At 34.6% G+C, this 24,590-nt stretch overlaps 1 protein-coding gene across 4 annotated transcripts in view; it reads right to left on the bottom strand.

The window, feature by feature from the left end:
- The window catches only part of SNX13 (sorting nexin 13), a 105,638-nt gene that overhangs the window by 68,270 nt on the left and 12,778 nt on the right, over positions 1-24,590 (bottom strand). For all 4 annotated transcript variants that reach the window (XM_054564160.1, XM_054564158.1, XM_054564159.1 and 1 more), the window contains exons 2-3: positions 5,086-5,198; positions 1,124-1,226 (exon numbers count right to left, since the gene is read on the bottom strand). In XM_054564160.1, the coding sequence (XP_054420135.1) occupies positions 1,124-1,226; positions 5,086-5,198 (216 nt within the window). The remainder of the gene's footprint in view (positions 1-1,123; positions 1,227-5,085; positions 5,199-24,590) is intronic.

Genomic DNA, 24,590 nt, shown 5'->3' with positions numbered 1-24,590 from the left:
TGTTTTAAAAATATTTGCTATCTTGCCCTGACCAGTGAGGTTCAGTTGGCCAAGCATCATCCTGCAAAGTGAAAGGTCACAAGTTGGTTCAATTCTTGTGTTGCAGGCCAGGTCCCTGGTTAGGGTACATGCAAAAGGCAGCTTGATGGATGTTTCTCTCCCTCTCTTTCTCCTCCCTTCCCCTCTCTCTAAAAATAAATAAATAAAATCTTTAAAAAAAGTATTTCCCATCTTCTATATTTACCAGTCAAATGGCTAAGAGATGAATTTAAAAAAAAAAAAGGTTCATTTCCTTAGATTTGTGAGCAAACTCAAAAAATACAGATTAATGGAAGTCATAAAGGAAGACAAAGTCTCAGATATTTTTAAAGTTATAGCATTAGAAAAAAGTTATTTATTTATATGAAAATCAATGGGATAGGATTTTAATTTCAACAATGCAAAGTAATACTTTATATATTACTTTCTCTGCATCTCCTAAATCTTAGCACAAAATGAACAAGTTAACTTATAAAGTTAAATTCTTAGCATCAACTCCAGACCATTTGTCTCTCTTTATAAAAGATAAAACCATCCCAACCCCACAATAAGAACTGGAGCAATGCAAATTTGAGGCCTATCTATAGCACTCAATTCCAAATTTATTTATAAGATATATATTGAAAAAGAGAAAAAAGCAACATTCAAGATGATATAAAATGAGCCCTAACTTATTAAAATTATAAATAATGCATGGCCTAAATGCAAGCTAGGTTTCAAGTGAGTCAAGAAAAAAAGTACCCCCTTTCTCCCTCTGGTTCCTATGCTATTTATTTCATTCAAAACAGTATATTCACTTGAATCATACATTTGATACTTTGACATTCTAGATTAAGATAACAGGGAAAAACTTCCAATTTTCTGTCTTTTCCTCAAATTTGCATTCCTACTTTTAACATCTAAGAAAGTATACAAGGTAACTTTTTAAAATGCATTTATCTAAGTATAATCAGACAGTCTCCATAAAATTATAATGAGCATTAATGAATTATAGAAAAACCTGCCAAGCCATATACAAATGATCACATTTTCATCATTGAATAGAACAGGACTTTGAGGTTTCACATTCCTTTGGCCTATTTACCTTAGGAATTCCAGTTGATGTTGGAGGAAGAAACAAGTGTTCACACTGCTCTAGGTACTTCTCTGAGTTTGTTTTTCCAAACAGGAGAGTAACCACAATACCCCTAAGAAAAATTCAATTACAAATACAAAAACAAAATTTTACTATAATCCAATACATCCATTACAAAATAAGTTTTTCAGATTCAACAGATGGCTTATAGTTCACTAAAACATCAGTTTGTGACTTCAGCAAGGCAAAAAACCGACAGATTTTTGAAAAGAAATTTGCTATGTTCTGAAGTTTAAATCAACTGTAAACATTTATGAATTTATACAATAATGGTTTTTGAAGTTTTTATCCAGTATATTTCATAAACAAATCTCAGGGAACATTTTAAAACTTTCAGAAAATAAGTCCTCATTAAATAAGTAAGCTAGCTAATAACAAAAAACAAAAAGAAATGAGATCTAAATCTATAGCTAAATCACACACTTTCTACTGTTAACTAATTAACATGAGATATTAATATAACTTGCCACTATGAATATAGAACAAAGGCTATATATAGAAAAGAAAACATGATCTAATTTGTGATTTATTTAAATAAGCCTGGAATTAATAAAATTATAGAGTCAAGGTAAGAGAAATACTGGTTTAGTACTCCTTTAAATATTGACTAAATGCTATCAATATTTCCTATCTATATTTAAAATTTACCAATTAAATCTAAGCCCTACTAAGTAGACAGGAATTCCATAAAGAAAAAAAATCTAAATTTCCAGATGTGGGGAAATTGGCCCATTCAGGGCAATATGGCGTTGGAGAATATGATGCTGAGTGAAAAAAGCCTGGTGGTAAAAGACAAATACCATATGATCTCACCTGTGAGAGCAGTCTAATGAACAAAATAAACTAACAAAAAAAATAGAACCATAAGCATGGAAACATGGAACAGACTGAAAGTGACCAGAGGGGTGGGTGTAGGGGATAATGGTGGAAAGAAGGGGAAGGTACTAGACAAAGAACACGTTTGAATGACCCATGGGCATGGACAACAGAGTGCGGTGGGGGAGTGGGAAGGATGGGCAGAGGAGGGCAAAGGGGAGAAGGGAAAAACTGGGACAACTGTAATAGAATAACAATAAATATGATTCAAAAATAAAATGAAAAAATCTAAATTTTAATTTTATAACTCTCGTATAGTAATTTGAGAGATTCAAAGACCGTAGTGACAAGAAAGGAACAGTGAAAAATTATATGTGGTCAGCATCAACTACTGAAGAGTCTCAGTTCTCTGCGGCTCTTCAGTATAGGCCTCACGAAAGCAGGGAGAAGAGGCGAAAACACAACATCAAATCAGCCTATGTCATCAATTCCGTTTTTGTTTCTTAAAAAAGGCTGGCTTCAGAATTACCAGTAGATTTCACCTGTGTTATATCTGCTGCTATTACTGAGAATTAAGTTGGCTTTGTATTTCAGTTTTACCTGGTTATAAGCACATTTACAGGCATAATAAAATGCTTACATTAAAAAAAAAAAACTGTACTTCTAAAACCATCATCTTGAAACAGACTGATAAAACAAAAACCTTTGAAAAAACAATGACAGCATGGAGTAGGCTATGGAACAGTCTAATCTTATAAAAGCTTTAGCGTTGAGGTTTAAGAAAAAACAGGTGTTACAAATGATGGGATAACCAAACAAACATAACCGAATGCCATTAAATAATGCATAATACCATTGAAATGGCATGTTTTGATTATAAGAAAAATATATACATTTTCAACATTGTAAATAAACTACATAACTTAAAAACTTAAGTTTTATTTGTAAAAAATAAAAAGGTGATTTCCACAGAAAAATGTATTAATTCCTCTCAAGCTTGTATTTTAAGTAAGAACACAATCATATCTTTAAAAACTGACATGATAAATACATTAAGACTAAGAAATTATTTTAATTATATGAAATGTGTTTTACTGAGATTTATATTTAAAAGCCTATTTTTGCTTTTAAAATTCATAATGCATTCAACTATACTAGGTTAAAGAGGGGCAATCATTCCTTGCAATGAGACCCAAAATAAGAAAGATTTGACTCAGGAATTATGGTACCCATAACTTCAGAGTTCAGATTAGTTAATTAGCTCCTTTTGAGAGGCTTGCTAGTATAAAAGTAGAAGTCCCTTACTGTGACATTGAGTTTTACTGAGATCAACAGTCTGGAACACAACATCAATTTATGAGCCAGCATGAACTTGGAATTTCAGACCCTACCATGTGACTTAATGTTATCTAAAGAGTTTTTAGTGGCTCTCTCACACTCTCCAATGGCCCATCTTATCTAAAAATTTTTACATACTTTACAAATATCCAAAAATTTTTTTGAAAATTATTTCTTAATAAATTAGCAGATGCAAAAAGGGAAAACAGGGATTCCCACGACTTTAAAATGAACGCACTCATCACCTTTCTTTTCTCTCCCAAATTTCACATAAAGCAGTTTAGTCTAAAAGAAATAATTCTCCATCTCTCCATCTTCCAAGGATTCCTAGGGCTCCTACCTTCCTCTATAAAGCTGCAATTTCCTCCCTTTTTGAAGTATTGGGAAATTCGTCTCCTTCACTTTTTCCGAGGGCTTTTCTAATGAGTGAAGTGGAAGAAATCTCTCCTTTCAAATAAACATCTCAAGACAACTTCCTTTCCAGTAAGTAAAAGCAGCCATGATCCAATGCGGGAGAGGTGCAATCATGCAGCTGTGGCCTTAATTTAGGACGAAGGCGTGCAATTTAGAAGCCAAATGGCTGCAGATCTACAGTCTTCAATCATCTTTATAATCAATAAAGATATTCAGAACTCTATCTGATTCCTACCACTTATTTTTTAATTATTTCAATATAGTTGTATCTAAGTAATTCTAATAAAAATACTAAAACTAAAATGAACAGTAGTTTTATAAACAGTCCTTTAATTCTCACTTGTTCAACAATCAGTGGGTACACTCCTATAAAAATGGAGACACATGACTTACAAGCCCATATCCTGATAGAGATAACAGATAGTAGATATATTCAGAAGCTACCCCTCTAGTGTCTCACATAGTCTTTCAGGTCATAGTTTATATATGCTATTCAATTAAGTCCTCTAAAACTATAAGATCAAATAACTCCTCCAAATTTGGGGGTTCTCAAAAGGTATTTTTAAAAGATCTCATAGGTATTCATTCCACAAATAATTACATAAATGTATCTCATATATGTATCTACAATACAGACACATGCACATATTGACAACAAAATACTCATTTCAGCTAAGCTGGTTAGAGTATCTAAAACAAGCATCTCTCTTGTCTATATATATTCATATCTGATAACAAATGCTCTGCATATGAAGCTATACAAAATCATGACTAAAATCTCTTGTAAAGGTTTACCAAGGTGAAGTGAAAAGCATAAACATTGTAAACCAAATAAATAACCATGAAGAGAAAACTGCAAAATCAGGTGTTTGAATTTCCTTAAATAAAATGACAGCATTCACTAAGGAAAATAATTAATGTTATTGTTTGAAGTCTAATCAAACACAATCTCTCTATGTAAAATGTGATGCATCATCTCAATATAAATTACTTATTACTTTGTTACCATTATAATAGATAAGGTAATTTCAACCTTAAAGAAGTAATAACACCAAAAGCAATTTAAAAATCTTAAAAATTTTTTGTTTATCACACTAAAAGTTTGTATCATTAAAAATTTTATGTTAATTTTGAAGATGACATCATATTTCTGGTACCAATACTAAACATTATCATTTCTATTTCTATTAAGTGTTTTTTTTTATTTTAAAACTTTGATAAAAACAATTTGTAAAAATAGCACTCACAATAAATCATACTTTCATTTCTTTTGGTCATTTGTTTCAATTCTGAACAACAGAACATGACGTAAGAGTGCAAAATTATCACAAAAGCATACTTACCCACCCACAAAGCAGAGGATATAAAATGCCAAATAAAGTATTACAAAAGGTCCAAAGGTTATTAGAGAAAGGACAATGACAAGGCCTCCCCATCCCCATATGGATAGACTGATCTGAAATAAAGCAAAAGAAAAAGTTAAATAATTATGAATTAGAAAAGAACCAACAAAACTTTTACATTTCTCCTTTCGTACATTTATGGCATTGTTTCAATTACTGTTAAAATATTTACTTTCAAAAATGCTAAGCACTCTTTTGGAAATTTATCTCCAAGAAATGATATATGAAATCTATACAGAGAAAGAGATTTATAGAACATCAGCAATGATTTTTTAAGAATCTAGTGACAATGTAAGGGTACAACAAGAAGTTACATACATTGTTGAATAATATGCTGGAATGTGAAATGCTAAAGTATTTATAAAGACATTTGTATATTTATATATACAATAATATACATAAAATGTAGACTAAAATTGTGCTTATTTAGAATGTTTCATTTCAAAACTAAGTTTATACATAACTATAGCATGACAACTTTTTTAAAAAATTAAAATTTTAAGGTAAGAAATCCATATCTCACTAAAAATTGTGATTTTACTTCAAATTGCATATAGAAACTTATAAAATTATAATTACAAAACTTCCAAATTCCACTTAGCAAAAGTTCCAAGTTCAACAGAATATCTCCAAAAACTCTCCATACTTAAAAAACAAACAAAAATACCCTACGCAGTTTAGAATTATACTGTATTATCCAATAAAAAGACTCCTTTTGTTGAAGGCAACCTGGATCTTAACAATTTAAGTCATTATGAATAAATAAATGTTTTTAATTCAACAAGTTCCTGTATCCATCTGGCTTGTGCTGTGAGGTATACAAGGAAGCATCTGTCACACTTGCCATCAAGGAGCACAGAGAAGACTGTCCTATGGGAATGAAACAATTAGACACTGAACCAAAAGAAAGTAATAGAAAGCGTTATAAGATGCTAAACTGAACAAAATTAATGACCAAAAACCTATGGGATGGACAGTAAGTGCTGTGGATTATGAGACAAAGGACAGTTGTATTCATTCATTCATTCATTCACTCACAGTCATTGACTGCTTTCTATGTGCTATATAAGCTCAAGGTGCTGAGGAAGCCGTAATGAATATAACATGCCCTCATAAGTCTACATTCAATAACAGAGAAAAGAAGTGCATACCCTCATTAATTAAAAAAAAAAAAAAAAAGGCAAAGGAACATTATTTATGCCAGGTCTGACTGCTTTCACACCCTTACTCTGTACCCTACAATAGTCTCCATGCGAATCTGGATGTGATTTCTTGCTGCTTGGAACTACCTTGCAGTGATTGCTTGGTTACAGCCCAAGCACTACTGTTTGGTCTGAGTCTGGAGATGATGTAGACCTACTTCCTCCACTTCTGGGATTAGGATGGGGAAAATGTGAAATTTCCCTGGATTGTGGCCTTGCAGTTATTAGTCCATAGGTAGCCAAAATACCTAATCCAGGAGTCCTGGTCTGTTGAAAGGGAAACTGAAAGTGACCTCCTCTGTGCTGCCAGAGCTCCAGAAGAGGGGAGTCTGTTCACCTTGTAGTGGGATCCCTTTGATGGCTTTTTTCCCTCCCACTTGTAGTACAAGTTGGCAAAGCTTCTTACCAGTATCTTTAAATATGTTGCGCTTTCTTCACAGGCATGTCAGTTTGACTTTTTTTCAGTCTTCTGGGAAGGGAATGGAGGCAGAAGTGGGTGGGACATTTAGTGCTCTGCTAGCCTCTGCTCGCCTCTGCTCTGGCTATGGGATATATACATATCTTTTTAAGTTTACATTCCAGAATGGGAAAGAAACAAATAAGTAAGTATATAGTGAGGTAAGATGGGGATGAGCATTATGGTGAAAAATAAAGCAACTGGATGTATCTGGTTGGTCTAAGAGGCTCTCAATGGTTAGATGACACACAGAAATTTTAGACAAGATTTAAGGAGAACTTATAATAATCAAGTCTTCCTAATCTTAAAATAACACTTTCCCATTTATTTTTATCTTCCTTTATGTACTCAGTGGAGTGTTTTGATGTCTTCTGTGTGAGGTTGGCATAAGCCTTTCATTTGTATTTTCGTTATCCTTTTCCCCCCCGGCCACTATCATCTTTTTTACCAGCAGCCAGAATGACTGCTGAAGTTTCAGCTTGGCCCTCACGATCTCCCCCATGAATCAGGTGGGGATTCTATTTCACCTGCAGAAGTGGTCTCCTGACGTATTTCTAAGAGCTGAAAGGAGGCCATGGCAATAGAGAATGAAGTACAGAGCAGTCCAGTCCCTCTAACAATACTCCGCTGGACATCCAGTACCCGATACACATACAGTACTGCCAGATGCCCAACTGTGGGAAACACGCTATTCACTCAAAGTCTTATCCGTGGACTTCCCTGAAAAGAGTTCTCGTAAACTCTCAGGAAAGCTGAAACCAGACTATGACCCAGATACTTTAGTCAACCTACCTCCTCCAGTGAAATTTGATCTAATATAAGCAATATTACTCTTTCTTTACACAGTTAGATTTATACTTGCTAGTCAAATTTTCCAAAGTTAAATAACTTATTAAGGATACATTCAGATATATTCAAAGGTTTTAAAAATAAAGGCAAGCAAAGAGACTATCTCTGGGATAAAGGAAGAGAGCTTGCAGTTGGAGGACAACCCGTGGGGAGGCTTCTCAAATACTCAGTAGTGTTCTGTTTCTTAACCAGGTGTTGGCTTTTAAAACTGCATAACTGTTTTATTTGTTCCTCTGTCTGAATCACGTCTTCTACAATAAAAGAAATTTTCAAAAAAGAATCACAATGAAGTTAACATGGGGAAAGTTATTTAATGCAGCAATTAGTTAACATGGGAGAGATGCTCAACTATCTATAAGCTCCTTTTCAGAATCTTACAAGTATGTTATTCATTCATTTAACAACTATTTGTGAATACCTATGAAGTGCCAGGTGGTAGTGATTTAATGGTGAATAAGAGGCATTACGGTCATATCTTTTTAAAAAAATCTGGAGAAGATCCTTTCTTAATTAAGATTAAGAGAATTTTTATATTCTAGAGACCAATAAAATGAACCATTTCCAATCAAACAGGTTTAGTGCTCACTGGCTTTGTAAGTAATTTGTTCACTGAAACATCAAAACACTGAACTGTTCAAAAATAAGCAAGTTTTATGTTATTTTTAGTGTTTCCATATATAAATTGGCTGATATCACAATCTTATTTGGTGAAGTTAATTAAGAAAAACATTTTCCCTAATACCATTTAAAAATCTTGAGTTCAAATTATTTTCTTGGATAACACAGGATGATAAAATTTAGGACAATTTGATACTATGATAGAAATCTTTCACAAATCCAAACAGATATTACTTCAAGAGCTGACCTAAAGTGAAAGCCAAGAAAAAAATAGAAATAAATGTAAGTTACAGTGATTTACATTAAAGTAACCCTTAATATACACACATTACCATTTTCTTTTCTAAATATAATAATTAACACTGAAATATCGACCCTGGCAAATGCTGCAGAACCCCTGACTCACCAACTATTGGTGGAGTTGGAAGAAACCTTCAAGATCATTTAAGGGAGCAGTTCTCAAGCTTTAGGGTTCTTGAATGAAGATTATTAAAATGCATATTTTGTTACAGGATATCTAGAGTAGGGTCTATGATTCTTTCACTCTAACAAGCTACCAGTACTATTTAGAACTAAGGAAAATTATGTATTTAAACTCCCCCAATATTGATCTCTAGGTCCACTAAATTTGAATCAAAATTCTGTAACCCCAAAAGCTGTAAACACTAAAACCATACCAAATATTCTACAGACCCTATTCTCATTAACCTCTCAGAACTTGTGAAGAAATTAAGATGGTTGTACAAAGAGCATAGTGCCCAAAAAGTATGGACTCTGGAATTAAACATAACAGAGTGCAAATCTCACCTTTGCTATTTATTCATTGGCTCTGTAACCACTACATGCCTTCACTTCCTCACTTATGTCATGTGGTTGCTGTGGGGAGAACATAAGTCCATGGTCCAACGTCAATTTTAGATTAATCACTATTATTATGTCCAGTTTAACAGAGAAACTAAGCCACAGAGACATTTTCAAAAATGCCTAAAGTCACACAACTAATAAGTATAGGAGTGAGATTTGATCCTAGGCAAATCTCAATTCCCTAATGAACCTTAAAATTTGTCAGCTGATGAATGCCTTAAAAGTCACAATAAGAAATAACGTACTGAAACCATAAATGAGTACTCTTTTATCTAAATATTAATCAGTTTAATATGCCTCCCAAGAAACCAGAAAACTACTTGTAAAGAATGTAACAAATCCCTGGTCTGAAATTAAAGTATACAATTTTTGTTATTAGTTTATCCATATATACACTACATAAATAAAAGAATGAATTTCGGTTTCAAAGAGTATTGCCCTAGCTGGTGTGGCTCAGTGGATGGAGGGCTGACCTGAAAATCAAAGGGTTGCTGGTTCGATTCCCAGTGTAGGGCACAAACCTGGGTGGCAGGTCAGGTCCTCAGCAGGGGGCGCATGAAATACAACCACACATTGATGTTTCCCTCCCTCTCTTTCTTCCTCCCTTCCCCTCCCTAAAAATAAATAAATAAAATCTTCAAAAAAAAAAGTATCAATATATGAATGTGACTATATAACTACATTTATTGATTTGGCTTTAAGCACAGGGACACACAAAGATATAAAAAATGACCCTCGTTGCCAAGATGCATAAATGACAATGCAAGGTTGATCTATACCTCCTGACAATATAAAGCAAGTGGAAATAATTTACTTCCTGGTATTTTGTGCCTATCAAGTCATAGTGACATTTATGTCATCTGATCCTCACCACTGACTTTTATAACAGGAAAGGTAGCATATCAGGGTACTAAGAACACGGAGTCAGAAATGACAGGTTCCAGTTTGCCACTGAACTTCTGTATAACCTCTGCAAAATTACTAAACCTCTCTTTGATCCAGAATTCCCATTAGCACAATGAAGGGGCTAAGTTGTAAGGTCATCTCTCAAATCAAGTCTTGCCATAACAGATTGGTTAAATAATTCTGCTCATAATGACATAGGTAGTTCAATACAGAGCCATGACTAAACTCTCCTGGCTACATGTGAAGAGTGGGGCTAAGTGGAAACAGCTCTATTGGATCACATGAACAGACTGCCAGAGCTCCCACAGAACAGACCTTGGACTCTGATACGAATCTCACTAGAGTGGGTCAACCACTTTGAGTTACATTCTCCTGGTATATATATCTTAACATATTATACAGCACTGGACAGCCAGGGAGAGCTGAGAATCTTGAAGCTGACAACACTTCAGTGCAACCTGGATCACAGAAATTGTATATATGAATTCAACAGCAAAAAAAAGTAACCATAAGAGTGGTCTTATCAAAACTATAGATTAACTTCCTCCCTCTTCAATAATTTGAACGTTCTTTGGCAACAAATTTCAGTAGAATGTATTCCTGACATAGAACCTTGTCTCATTTAACATTATACAGTAATTTAACCAAGGCCTGGTGCAAAGCAGCAGCTCACTAAATATGAAACTAACTAATCTACTATATAAGTGAAATGAGGGAGGAATGGGAAGAGAAGGAAGAGAAAAGAGGAGGACATGGGAAAAGGACAAGAAATGGGAAAGGTGAATGGAAAATGAAAAAGAAAAGGACTGTAAACTGAAGTGCTCCTCCCCACCCCCACTTCACGGCCTTTGGCAGAGCTATACACTCCTACCAGCGCAACCCAAACCAAGCACCCACCTTTAAAAAAATCATCCAAGAACTTGGTCCTTTTCCCCCCACAGGACTGATGTACTGGAACAGTATTCTTCCACTGTCTCAGCATACCCTGACACCAACCCACATCATTACATACTTTTCAGGTAAGAAGACAGAGAGGCGGCCACACAGTGATCATCAGTACATTTGTTGGGTCAGCTGGTCCCAAACCTCTCGTTTCATGCTCCAGGGCTAAGGGAATAAAGACCCTCTCCCACTCACCCCTATTTAAGGTACTTACTATATCCTTCTGAGGAGGATTAAAGACTAGTAATATGGTGCAAATTTTCAATCCAGCTGTTAAGCCAGGAGAGATGGAGGGACAGTGGAAATGGTAGATACCTCGATTAACTACCCTTTTAAACACGCTGGTAAACTGTCCAGCTGGCAAAACTGAAGGCTACTGGATGCCTGTGGAGTTTTCCCTCCCTCTCCCAACTGGCAGTGCCCATGATAATTAGGTCACTTATATACCTACATACATACTACTTCCTTTGTACTTTTAGCTCTTTGTTAATAGAACATTCTCCCTTATAACACAAGTCTATTGTTCAACTTTTATACACTTTCAAGAATGAATTATGTACATACATATAGGTGACTACCTGAACAAACTTCATTTTGTCAATGACAGCAGAAATTATAAAAGGTCATAGACTATTACCACATAATTAGGACTCCTAGCATCCAAATGACAAAGATAATATAAGAAAACAAATGAAAAAAAGGCTACAAATTCAGTGTTTTTAAAACTAGATTCTAAAAATTACAAAATATTTGTACAGTTTGAAATAATAGTAAATACATTTGTAATATATATTTGTTTATTCTGGATACAAACTAAGGCTGTAGCTCCCCCTTCCCACCCCCACAGCCCATACTTGGGGAATCACTGAATTAGGGACTAGAAGTAACTACAGTTATAAAAAAAAAAAAAAAAAGAAAGAAAGATTCTATTTACTGAATATTTTCCCTTATACAGGAAGAACAACAAAGTATTTAAAATGTGGATGGGACAACAAAGCATACTCCTGGCAGGCTTCACGCAAATACAGCCCCAAATTGCAAAACAACTTTTTCAAGGTTTCATGAATTTCTGATGAACAGTCTAGTGTATATTTACAGGTTGAAATAAATAAATCAAAAGAGCTTTTTAGAAACTATATCCTTACAGCTATACATATGGTTTTTGTGCCTTAATAATAACTTTCAGTAAATAGTAAAATATTTTTTAAATACATAAAAAACTTTCAATCTTCATCAAAAAGAAAACTATTTTTCTTAAAAATGTTCCCATTTAACATAAAGATATACACAGGGTGGGGCAGAAGTAGGTTTACAGATGTGAGTATGCAAAACACAGTTTATTCTTTTATTAATTGTAGAAGACTGTAATTAATTGTAATTGCACAATTGTACAAATTTTAATTGTTGTACTGTTTTCTATACGAATAACTATATCTACTTTTGTCTCACCCTGTACAGATACACATCAATTTCATTCCTAAACAATATATATATATATGAGACATATAAAAAAGTGCTGTCAGGAAAAAAGCAAAAATCATTAACTTATCAAAGAATAAGATGGTGAAATTTGTAGTTACGTGAGCTAATAAATCCATCAAGATACCAGAAAACACCAATTCTACGCATTTTGAACAAATGCTATTTTTTTGTATCATCATGTTATCCTGATTATATTTTAAAATTCAATTAAATACTAGTAAAGAAACGTATTATTGCTATCAATAATCTAAGAAAGGGAGGGTGTTATTAATATACAAACATTTGCTTATTTTTTTAAACGTACTATAAAGAAACATTAAAAGTACTGATCTATAAGGAATGGAGAAAATGGGATAGAGGAGATAGGGACAAGAACAAGAAATTTCTATTACCTATTTCCATAGATCTGATTTTGTAATAGTATAAATATTTGACACATAAAAAGCAATCTCCAAATCAAAAGCAAAGCAAAAACAAATCTAACTCTATGCTGTATACAGAAAATGTAGACTAACCACATAAACTATTTCAAGTGATTTTACAATATAATTATTTGTAAATCATTAGTGGTTTGTACTGTAAGAATAAAAAACAAACTTCAAAAAATCTTAAATTGTGTCAGTAAAAAAATAGTGTTGACAATGGAATACTACGGAGCAGAAAGAAAAAAAGAACTACTAAACTTCGCGACAGCATGGATGGAACTGGAGAGCATCATGCTAAGCGAAATAAGCCAGGGGGCGAAAGACAAATACCATATGATCTCACCTATAAGTGGAACCTAACCAACAATACAAAGATGCAAGGAAAATAAGACCAGCAACACTGAAAGGAAAAGAAATCAACAGAGACAAGAGGGAAGGAGGGAGCAGGGGCGGGGACAAGGAAGGGAAGGGGAAAGTCAAGGAACATACAGCAAGGACTCATGGACAAAACCAAAGGGGAAGAGCTGAGGGAGGATAGAAGGGAGGAGGCAAGGTAAAGTGGTGGGGGGTAGGCAGAGACAAATGTATTTGAAAAAATAAATTTAAAAAAAAAAAAAGAAAAAGAATAGTGTTGATAGTTCCACTAAAACAAACCAGGGCTGTTAGAAAAATGGTTGATTCCAAGTCTGGAGCATGAAATGGGTTTTAAGATGGGCCTAGAACACCTTGCCCTGCAACAAAGACTATTGAGGATATGTCAAAAGAACTCACAAGATAAACTGAAAAGGCTTTAAGTGGCTAAATATAAAATCACTATGAATCATTACTGCAATGAATTAGAGCACTTCAAATAGTTCATGAAACTGTAGAGATCTTTTTAAATTCCATTGATCACCTTTGAAGAGCACTAAAGAACGCTTTTTAAAAAGTGATAGAGAATTAAGCATTTATTACAGCAGAGAGCCGATGAAAAATAAGTTTCTCTTTACTAAAATATTCAATGCAATGATGAAAAATTATAAAATTAGAGTATCACCATATTGCAATACCTAATATATTCGGAGTCTGGCAGTCATGAAGTTATGAGGGGTAGGAGGGGGGAGAGAGGGAGAGAGAGAATATGAGAATATAAACCAGAAATTACATGCCTCTCAAAAGAAGTAGACACACCGCCATCTATAAATGAGGCTTGTTGGGGGAAAAAAATCAAACCTGATTCTGATTTAGGAAATGCAGAGGACTGAGAAAATGTTACAATGAAAGATGGAGATGAACTAAGCAAAATTCATACTGTGGGAAACATTAAAGGGCAAAAAACCCAGCTCCCTCAACAAATCAAAGACAAAGGAAAGAGAGAAGGGGAGGAGAGACTCTGCAGGTTAAAGCTGCAATATGTAGAGCTTATTTAGCTTGATTTTTTTTTTTTAAATACAGTGGAAAAGGACAAAAAGGAGAGGAATGAGAAGGAAAAGGAGAAAAAGAAAACTGGGTAACTGTACATGTATTCTGCTATTTAATGATATTAAGTAACTGCCTCCTTTTTATTAAATGCTGGTGTAATGACATTATGCTTTGTTTTAATAAAAAGAATATGTTTTAGAGATTCATGATGAAGTATTTACAGATGAAATCATATATCTAGAATATTCTTCAAAATGATCTTCAAAGTAGTGAGTGGGAAAAAAATGAAAAAGAATAGAAATGAAATATAATTGGTTGTGAGTTGATAATGTCTAAGCTGGGCATGAGGACAGGGAGTTCATTATAATAATCTTTCTGTATTTAATGTTTAAAATTTTTCATTAAAATTTTTTAAACACACAATAATCACAAAATTCACTTATATAGTAAATGCACTTGCATTTCTTAAGTAACCACCACAGGAAATAAACAGGCCACAAAATGCCACGTGTTTTCAGCCCATGGAATTAACTTGGGAATAGAAGTTTTCTATGATGAGCTAATAGTAGAGCAATGAACACTTGCCTATTCAATTAAGAAAAAGGTTCTTTTAAACTAGAACAAAGTAATTAGTTTTAATATCCTATTTTGTGTATGGGTATGTGTACATTTTATTTAAGAACTACTGTCCTTCACAATAATAATTTTGGGGGGTTTCATAGGGATTCTATAACAATTAGTTAACTATGGGTTAGGCCTTAATTACACAAAGATGAACCAGAAAATTTCTGCCTTCAATAGGCCCACAAACCAAAAAGGTAAAATACACATAGAACAATAATATAAATGCGATAAATGTCATAATAAAAAGATTTACAAAGTGGGAATACAGAAAAGATAAAGCCTCCAGAGTTTAAATAGTACTGCGGTTCCTTTTAAATTATCTTCAAAGACTGTTTTGCTTTGAAACAAGAAAAATCAATCTCTTTACAGTTACCCACTTCTTTCCATCAAAATAGTATTCCTTAAAACTGATTACTAACGTTATGTACCAAAGTTTTGGTAATTTTCAAAACCAAAAACCCCAGCCCTGGCTGGTGGCTCCGTTGGTTGGAACATCATCCTGCATACCAAAGGGTTATGGGTTCATCCCTGGTCAGAGCACATACCTAGGTTACAGGTTCAATCCTCAGTCAGGGGACACACCTAGGTTGTAGGGTTCAATTCCTGGTCAGGGTGTGTGTGGGAAGACGGGGAAACAACCAATCGATGTTTCTCTTTCACGATGATTTTTCTCCCCCCACCCTGCTTCTTCTCTTCTCTGAAATCAATAAACACCTCCTTGAGTGAGGAGTTAAAAAATAATTAAAAATTAAGGAAAAAACAGAAATTCCACGCAAAATGCTAAGGCTATTCAAAAGTGTGCCAAGGGAAAGCACTCACACCAATTCAAAAGCAGGACAGAGAATATAAATTCCTCTCATAAACTAATCTGATGGGGCCAAAGCCAGTTAGATCAAGAATTAGCAATCGAATTCTAATGTTCTGTGGTACATTTTAAAAACATACTTTTTAATTGTAAGATCTAATTTTTATACAAATGGAATTTATTCACAAGGGCACGCTCTTGCTAAAAGGGAACACACATAATCAAAACTACAGAAGTTCCACTTGCAAGAATCATTACTCTTCCCTCCCAAGGAAAGCAAATAGAAAAGCCAAAGGTCAGTTCCAACATATTTCTCTGATTTTCCTATGACATGAGTAGACTTCCTATGACATGAGATTTACTTTGACTCAATAAAAATAATTAAATAAAGATAATACACTAAGTCCTAACAAATTTTATTCCGAGTTCATTTAGTAAATCAGGTGCTCAGAAACCCACTGACTGAGAGAAACATAATTCATCTGGCTGACATTCTTGGAAGAAAACATTAAAGTAGTGTGTGTGTATGTGTGTTTTACTTTTGTACTTATATATGCAGGATAAAATAACAGAAAAATATCCTCCCTAACCAATCACTCCAATTTCAAGTCACTAATCACGATGCCCAGAACCAAGACCTCAACAAATAAGAAGCTGAAGGTGGCAAGATTCACTGCCAGAAAACTTATTGCAGAGTGCACAGACCTCAGCCATCTGACTTCATGACCCCATTACTATTCAATCTTCCAACCCCAGGGACTGAATGTTTTTCCTCTTCCACTCCAGTCTTCTGTGGCTTCCAGGCAAATTTCCTAAACACATCTCAAATATCTGAGCAGGTAATACTAGCTGGTCTTTGTTCCAAAGGGAACGAAAACTGGAGTGTTTCATTTGGCCAAATAGTTGAGGGTTTTTTTAAAATTCTGAATAAACATTCAGAATCCTGGCTTTTCTTGTGGAATCACATCCCTGCAAGGCAATGATGAGATAGGGCTGAGTGGCCACAACCCCCATGAAAATGAGCCAGGTACCAACACTAGCTAAATGGTTTACCAGATGCTGAACTCAAAGATTATCATCATAATCTTACAGCCGTTTTACTGAAAGAAGCAAAATATTTATCTATACCTATCAAAAGTGGAAAACAAAAGATAAACCAATAGAGCAATATGTTTTAAAAAATGACAGACAGCCTATTTCATAGTGGAAGTGAAGGTAAAAATACACATACCCATTTCATGAGGGTACGTGAATTTACATATCTGATTTAAGCATTTCCTTTTTTATTTTAAATTTAAGCATTTTCCCTAATTTAGTCTGACAACAAACACTTCAAAGAGGAATAAATTAATGGCCTCAAGAAAAATCCAGTGGAGTGAAGAAGGAAAAAATTAGGAAATCACAAATAGTAAAGGCCATAAAGGGGAAATTTCTGAACTCTGTTGAAGTACGGAAAAAAATAAAAGGAAATGAAAACAATCAGGGAAAATTAATACTGCTTTGAAAGTATATCCTTGATTATTTTTCAGCAGAAGAAAACCTACAATTCCCAGGATTCTGTCTTCACTCCCCTACAGCCTTACTATATATACAATCCCTGAGTAATCGTGTTTTCTAATCTACCACTTTTAACTACCTCGTATATACTGTGACTTCTAAAACTGTACCTCCTGCCCAGATATGCCTTCTGAGTTTCTAAAACTTACGTACAACTGCATACGGAACACTTCTGCCTGAATTTCTCATGGGTACCTCAAACTTGGCATGCATAAAATTAAATTTATTACAAACTCCAAATATCTCCTACATTCCCTTATTTAAAACAAAACATCAGTGCCTATCCAATTACTGAAAAGAGAGTTATCTTGGACTGCCCTCTTACAACTCTCATATCTAATTAATTAATTATATTTGGCATCCCAAATATCTCTTGCAGCCCTCTCCTCCTCACCACCGAAGCTTTAGACAAGACAACATAGCCTGCAATATAGCCTGCAAGACAAACTCCTGCCTCCCCCTATTCTACCGGCCTTGCTGCCAAAATGACCTTTGAAAAACAGTTTCTGTGATACCTCACTTTTTCATGAGTAGGCCCTGTTCTTTTGGTGTTACTATCTAGGATGGATTACTTTTCCTCCCTAGCAAGACCACTACCAAGTTCCCTTCAAGAAGCAGCTCAAATTTGTATTTCATGAAGCAAGCCTTCCTCCATAAGCACCTCTCCTTTTTCCCAGATAGAATGAATGTTCAGTCCTTGCATTCTCTACCTCTGCTGCACTAAAGTTCTACAGTAGTTATTGATGTATATCTGCCTTTTCTAGACTGGGACTTTCTTTTGTTCATTGACCAAACATTTAGTGAGGTCTATTATGTGCCCACTAGTGCCAGGCTCTGCAATTTCGAAGACAGATAAAGCAATGATTCTTGGCCTCAAGAAGCTAATATATATATAAAATCTCCACACACACACCCAATACAGTAAGTAAAATGACAGACATGCATCACCTATTACAAAGTACGAAGAAGGAGCATGTGATCTGACCCAGTCTGAAGGGCAGGTTGGGATGGCAAATCAAAGGAAGCATCCTGAAAAAGGGGATGCCTAAGAGTAGTCTCAGCGGACAGCAGGACATAGCCAGGTGAGGAATAGAGCACCTGATAAAGAAAAGGCAACAAGAGCAAGCACTGAAGCAAAAAACAGTGTTCCATGGGAAGTCACTCAAGATTGTTTTTAAAAGGCAGATTGTGAGGAGCACGTGGGACATGCAAATTTAAGCCATTCTCAACTACCTGCAAGATTTGAAATAGAGAAACCTGGAGACAGGAAAACCTAGGAAGGGCAATTACAGTATTGGATTAGCCAAAAAGGTTATTTGGTTTTTTCCATACATGGCTCTAGTAGCACTTCGCTGTCTTGAACTTCATTCGAAATAATTTTGTTAGATTGTATTGTGACAGCTATCAGATCAGTGTGCATTTTTTAAAAACCTTATCAAAATTGGTAAATTTTTGTGTAGCCACTTTAATATTGAAGATGGAAGAAAATATGCAACGTTTTTTGGCATATTATGCTTTATTATTTCAAGACAGGTAAAAACGCAACTGAAACGCAAAAAATGATTTGTGCAGTGTATGGAGAAGGTGCTGTGACTGATCGAACAACGTCAAAATCGGTTTGTAAAATGTCTTGGTACAATTGACATTTGACCAAATAATTCTTTGCTGTGGGGCTGTCTTATGCATTGGAAGATGTTTAGCAGCATCCCTGGCCTCTACCCACTAGAAGTCAAGAGCAGGAAATAGCCACCATACTCAAAGTATCTAAATCAATAGTTACTGATGAAAATGAAAAATGTGTTTTTTATTTTGAAGAAAAAACTAAACACACTTTTGGTCAACCCAATATATGTACATTCATGTTCACAGTGGCATTATTCACAATAGGCAAAAAGTGGAAATGGCCCAAGTAGCCATCAATGAATGAATGGATGCATGAACAAATTGTGGTAGCTATATACAATCGAGTGTTATTTGGCCATAAAAAGGAATAAAATAATACTGATACATACTACTAAATGGACACATTATGCTAAGTGAAAGAAACTGGACAAGAAAGGTCAAAGGTCAAATATTGTGAGATTCCATTTATATGAAATGTCAGAATAGATAAATCAATAGAGACAGAATGCAGAATGATGGTAATAGTGGTTGTCAACTGCTAGAGGAGGAAGAAAATGAGGAGCAAATGTAATAGATAAGTCTTGGTTTTGTAATAATGAAAATGTTTTGAAACTAGACAGAGGTTATATAACATGATTGTATTAAGTGCCAATGAATTTTTTCCTTTAAAATACTTAACTTTATGTCAATTTCAATTTCATCTCCATTGTTTTAATAACAAAAACAAAAAACAAAACAAAACTGGATCAGTTGTTTTAAGACAATTTCTAGACCTGGGTTCTAGGCTAGCTGCTTATAGGTGACCCCTCTGAGCCTCAATTTCCTCATCTATAAACAAGACTGTGAACAGATGATATCCACCATCCCTCTCATTAAATGGTGCTTTGTATCTGCCGCTCTGAATTTTTAAAGGATTATATCACATAGGAACTTATCTAAAAAACAAAGCATGAAGTACTGGGTTGATACCAGCAAAAGTTTTACAGGAAAGTCATCAGAAAATTTAACAAAATTGCTTCACATAATGACTTTAAATAAAAGTGGCCTTAAACATTAAAAGGCAATTCAATGAAGGCAATTCTGTATGGAGTAAAACTAATGTGTTCTAATAGTATTGTTTTCTAGTATCCAAGGACAGAAATTAGATAATCTAACTGCAATTACAAATAAACAAATAAATAAATAGATGAAATTAGAGAACCTAGAAAGGTTAATTAACTCTTGGGATTTTTTTCTCCAGTATCAATTCTTCTGGGCTTTGGGGGGTCATAAAGTCTGAGGTTACTGAGCGCTGGCAGTCTATACTTTTGTTCTAGAATTAATACACATATAACCTAAAAATCAGGTAAGGCATAAAAACTAAAGAAACTCCTAGCAAGTGTCCTCGCCACGCTACTTTTTCAGGGTGACGGACTATAGCAAAGCTGACTGACTGAATAAGCGAAATCAAACTTTTCCTGAAGATACAGCTTTGGATATATTTCAATATAAATGTCAATCTGAGTTATCAGCATTTCCCACAATACAGTATAGGAGAAAATTTAAGCCAAGTAATGTTAGCTGCCACAGCCAAAAAAAACACACACATAAAAAAAAACTTTATTAACAGTGCTATAAATAGTCTGAATCTGTAAAATGAAACTGTGAAAAGTACCACAGATGACTGAGACAATCAGGCTGTGCAGAATTTTTTAAAAATAAATACCAATTCAGTTTTGAAAAATGGACATCATTCACATCTACCTAAATATCAATGAGTATAACCCAAAATGAGAAAAGAAACATTTAAATTGCTCCTCAGTTTTCATCTTGCTAAAAGGCATATCCAAAAACTACATATACAAAAGATACATATACAACTGCATGTCACAACCCAGCTGTTAAAAGCATCCTGGCCCTCAGCTGGTTAGAGCATCATCCCAATGCGCTAAGGTTGCAGGTTTGATCCCTGGTCAGGGTATATCGGAATCAACCAATGAATGCATAAATGGCTAGAACAACACATCAATGTTTCCCTCCCTCCATCCCTCTCTCCCTTCCGTTTGCTCTCTCTCTGAAATCAATTAAAAAAAATATATATTTTTTAAAAGCATCCTTTTGTTGTAGCCTAAATTCCTGTGACCCATCATAGACTTCACCTACTTGGTGTCACAGCCTAGAAGAATTATTTGGTTTCATAAGTCAAACACATATAAAATAAGGCCACTGTATACAAAAATCATTAAATTTTAAAAAGTATAAAAGCTTTAATCATCACATATATTTGCTTAGTAAAAGCAGCGGGTTTTAATTACTAGTTAGCATGATATACTATAATCATGCAAAAGTCTTATTTTCCACTTAACATACAATTTTCTTATTTCTACATCAAGCTGTTACCAAATTTATTAGTTTACTATTTACCTTATTCTGGCCAAAAATATACTGAAAATTTCTTATGTTTTGAATGAATTCTTCATTCAAAGGTAATTTCAAAGCTTATTTGCATAGCTAGGTTATCTCTTGAAGGCTATAAGTATTATACTGTAAAAGCTTTCTTTAATTTTAAAAGAAAATTAAATTTGCTGTACTCCATTGACAGTGATGTTTGATGTTCTCATTTTCCAAGTTTAACAGTACAAAAAAAATTGAGTTACATGTCAAATTAATAAAATGAGTAAACCAATTTATACTTAAACAAATTTGAATCAGTTTAACAATTATTAATTTCTAGTCCCATATACAGTTTATACTTCAGTTAATCTAGACTGAGTGGTTTCTTTGTAAAATATTTTGATGTTCTATGCATAAAAGTCTAACGTCACAATAAAGAGAAGTTTGTTTTCACTTTTTCTAAGTCTATAGCATTTCCTCTAGGCTAAAAAACACACACACAAACAAACAAACAAACAAAAAGATACGTATAAATCTTGCTCACAAATCTGGAACTGGGCAATTACAATTGTGCCTGAAAAGCACAGAACGTAAAAGTAAAGAAACAGTAAAGTTGCATGTAAGAGTGAGCAAAGCTATGTTACGCAAAACTGACCAAGCCTCAACACTTCAGAGCCTCTGCCTGCCAGAGTCAGAACAGACAGGCCTCTAACCACTTCCCTGCGAACCTGGGGAACGTCAGCCTGGAACTCAGGGCCTCTCCATAGGCCTTGAAGATCTAATCCCCTTCACAATCAATCCAAACCCTTTAACAAAGAGGATAGAAGACTTGGGCTTTTGATGAAGTCCAACCCATCAAGGTCCGTCATCCACTATGGGGATTGCTGAATGTATTTTCAGACCAATTCTGAACCTGCTACCCACTGATATCTTTGGTCACCTCCAAGAGCTAAATTTATTCAGTTATCAGTTCTCTCCTATACTCTATCCACTGTACTGTCCTTGCTTTTTCATCCTCCATCCAACTTCCCACTGCCTCCCTCCCTACTATAGCTTCCTTCTAGTTTTACTCTGTCCATGGAAAACCAACACTTCAGTATCCTCAAAAATCTTCACTATTTAAGTAAAAGCTGATTCTCTCTCAATGCAGCTCTCAAGGGCTGCATATTCCTTGATTCATTATGTACCCCAACTTAATGATGCAGGGTCACAGTAGCAACCTAACTCCCACCCAGTTTCCCGTGAAATACCCCTCCCTGCACAATTCCTGTACATTAGAATTAGCTGGGGGCATTTTAGAATTGCACAGCCCAGGTTACACCCCATGCAAATTAAAACAGAATAGTTGGGGGTGGGAGCTAACCAATGGAATTTCCAACGGGCAGCAAAGTTAGAATAGAACACTAGTAGTTTGTAAAGTTCTCCAGGTAATTCCAATATGCAGTCACAGTGATAACCACTGATCTCCAAGGGACTCAAAACTCTTGACATGTGGCACACAACATTCTTCTCTATCCCAAGTAATACATAACCTTGAATTATTTCAACATATGTAAGAACAGTAGATCCAACAGCAGATATCTATTTTTAATATCATAAGCATTTCACCTCCACCAACGTTCATGCAACTCTACTTCAGCCACTAAAGACCACACTCTAACTTCATCATCACCTTGTTGTCTTCTCTGAATAGAAAAATGAAAAAATTAACTATCTTTTTCTCTGACCACAATCTTCCAATTCTAAATCAGCTACACCAACTTCACTTATTTTTCATTTGCATTCTGAAGTGCAGGCACTAGATTCTTCTACTGTCTCCTTACTTAGCCCACTTCTGTATTCACTTCCCTATTGAGACTAAGACACCACGGTTCACTATTTCAACCACCCTTTTGCCAATATCCTCATTTATCACATTATGTTGTAATTGTCTGTTTATTTTTCTTCATATACCATATGCTATAATTCACGTGAGGACATAAATTGTGTATGTTTTGTCAACGGTCTATTCTTAGTGCCAAGTATAACATTTGGTACATACAATAGTATACTGTCAATACTATTAAATACACAGATTTTCTGACTAATCACTTAAATCAATAAAACAAGATTTTCCCCCATAATAATCTTCAATAGTTTATCTTCCCTTCTGATCATTAATTAATTGGCATCTTAACATTTAGGTTTCACTTGCTTTTGGTTTCTATGCCAAATCAATTCATTGAGCAACTATTATCCATAGAACAGAGGAAAGGGGAGGAGAGTATAAAATGTAAGAATAAACAAAACCTATTGGAAAAATTAAATACTTCAGAAACTCATCAAAGTGGAAGAAGATAATTCACATCACTATCTTTAAGACTGATTTTTAAAAATTTAATGAAAATTCTCCCTCACGTATGTTTAAACAAGAAAGGTATAGAAGTACCCAGACTGTTTTTAAAATGGAAAAAGCAAATAATACTTTTACTTTTCACGAAGTACACTTCTACACTGATTTACTTTTCAATAGGCATGTAATTTTTAAACAAAAAACTATATTAAAAACTTATTTTTAGATTGCACATACCATTTTCCTATAAGACACACCATATCCTTACCTCATTTTTTAAACACTGAATTAACAGCCATTTAAAACACTTAAGTGAATACATTATTACTATTTATTCTACCAAGCAATGATTATAAAGGCTGCCATAAAACTACTCCACCAAATAAAACACATGAAACCAACATCCTGTTTAAGAAGGCAAAACAAAATAGTTGGTCAAATTATGGTAATGATAAGAAAAAGGCTTAGAACAGACACAACCTTTAAAACAAATTTGTATATGGAAAATCTTAAAAAGAAAAAATACCTATTTGTATAATGTCTAGGTTTAACTATTTAAGTAGTAAATAAAAACGTTTAAACATTTAATAAGAAGTATGGCACTGAGAAGGTGGAGGTGATAAGGGAAAACACACTGCTACGAGGGTCTGTGAAGAGGCAGGTAGACTACAGACAAAGATGTCTTTAAGAATATCATGATCTGAGCTATGATTGCTGAAGCTGAGCGCTGCTGAAATAACAAGGCAGCCTAGTAAGAAATCTCCGAAGTTAAGACCCAGAGACTCAGAATGTGCTGAGAGAAAAAACCATGAATAAGCACCCCAATAATCATGAAATAATGCAGACAGGAATTCAGCAAGGAGTGAGCAGGTTACACGGGCAGACGAGGACAGGGTTACAATAATATGGTCTCTGCTTTTGGAGGATTCTTCCTCCCCTCAAGGGTGTGGCACACCATAAAGAACATTCGCAGCAGGGCAGTTGA

Source organism: Pteronotus mesoamericanus, unplaced genomic scaffold (assembly GCF_021234165.1).
Source record: "Pteronotus mesoamericanus isolate MK-2021 breed Mesoamerican mustached bat unplaced genomic scaffold, CSHL_Meso_final scaffold_85, whole genome shotgun sequence".
In the NCBI taxonomy this organism is placed as follows: domain Eukaryota; kingdom Metazoa; phylum Chordata; class Mammalia; order Chiroptera; family Mormoopidae; genus Pteronotus; species Pteronotus mesoamericanus.
The sequence above is the reverse complement of the archived record's forward strand: the minus strand, read 5'-3'. Positions and strand labels throughout refer to the sequence as shown.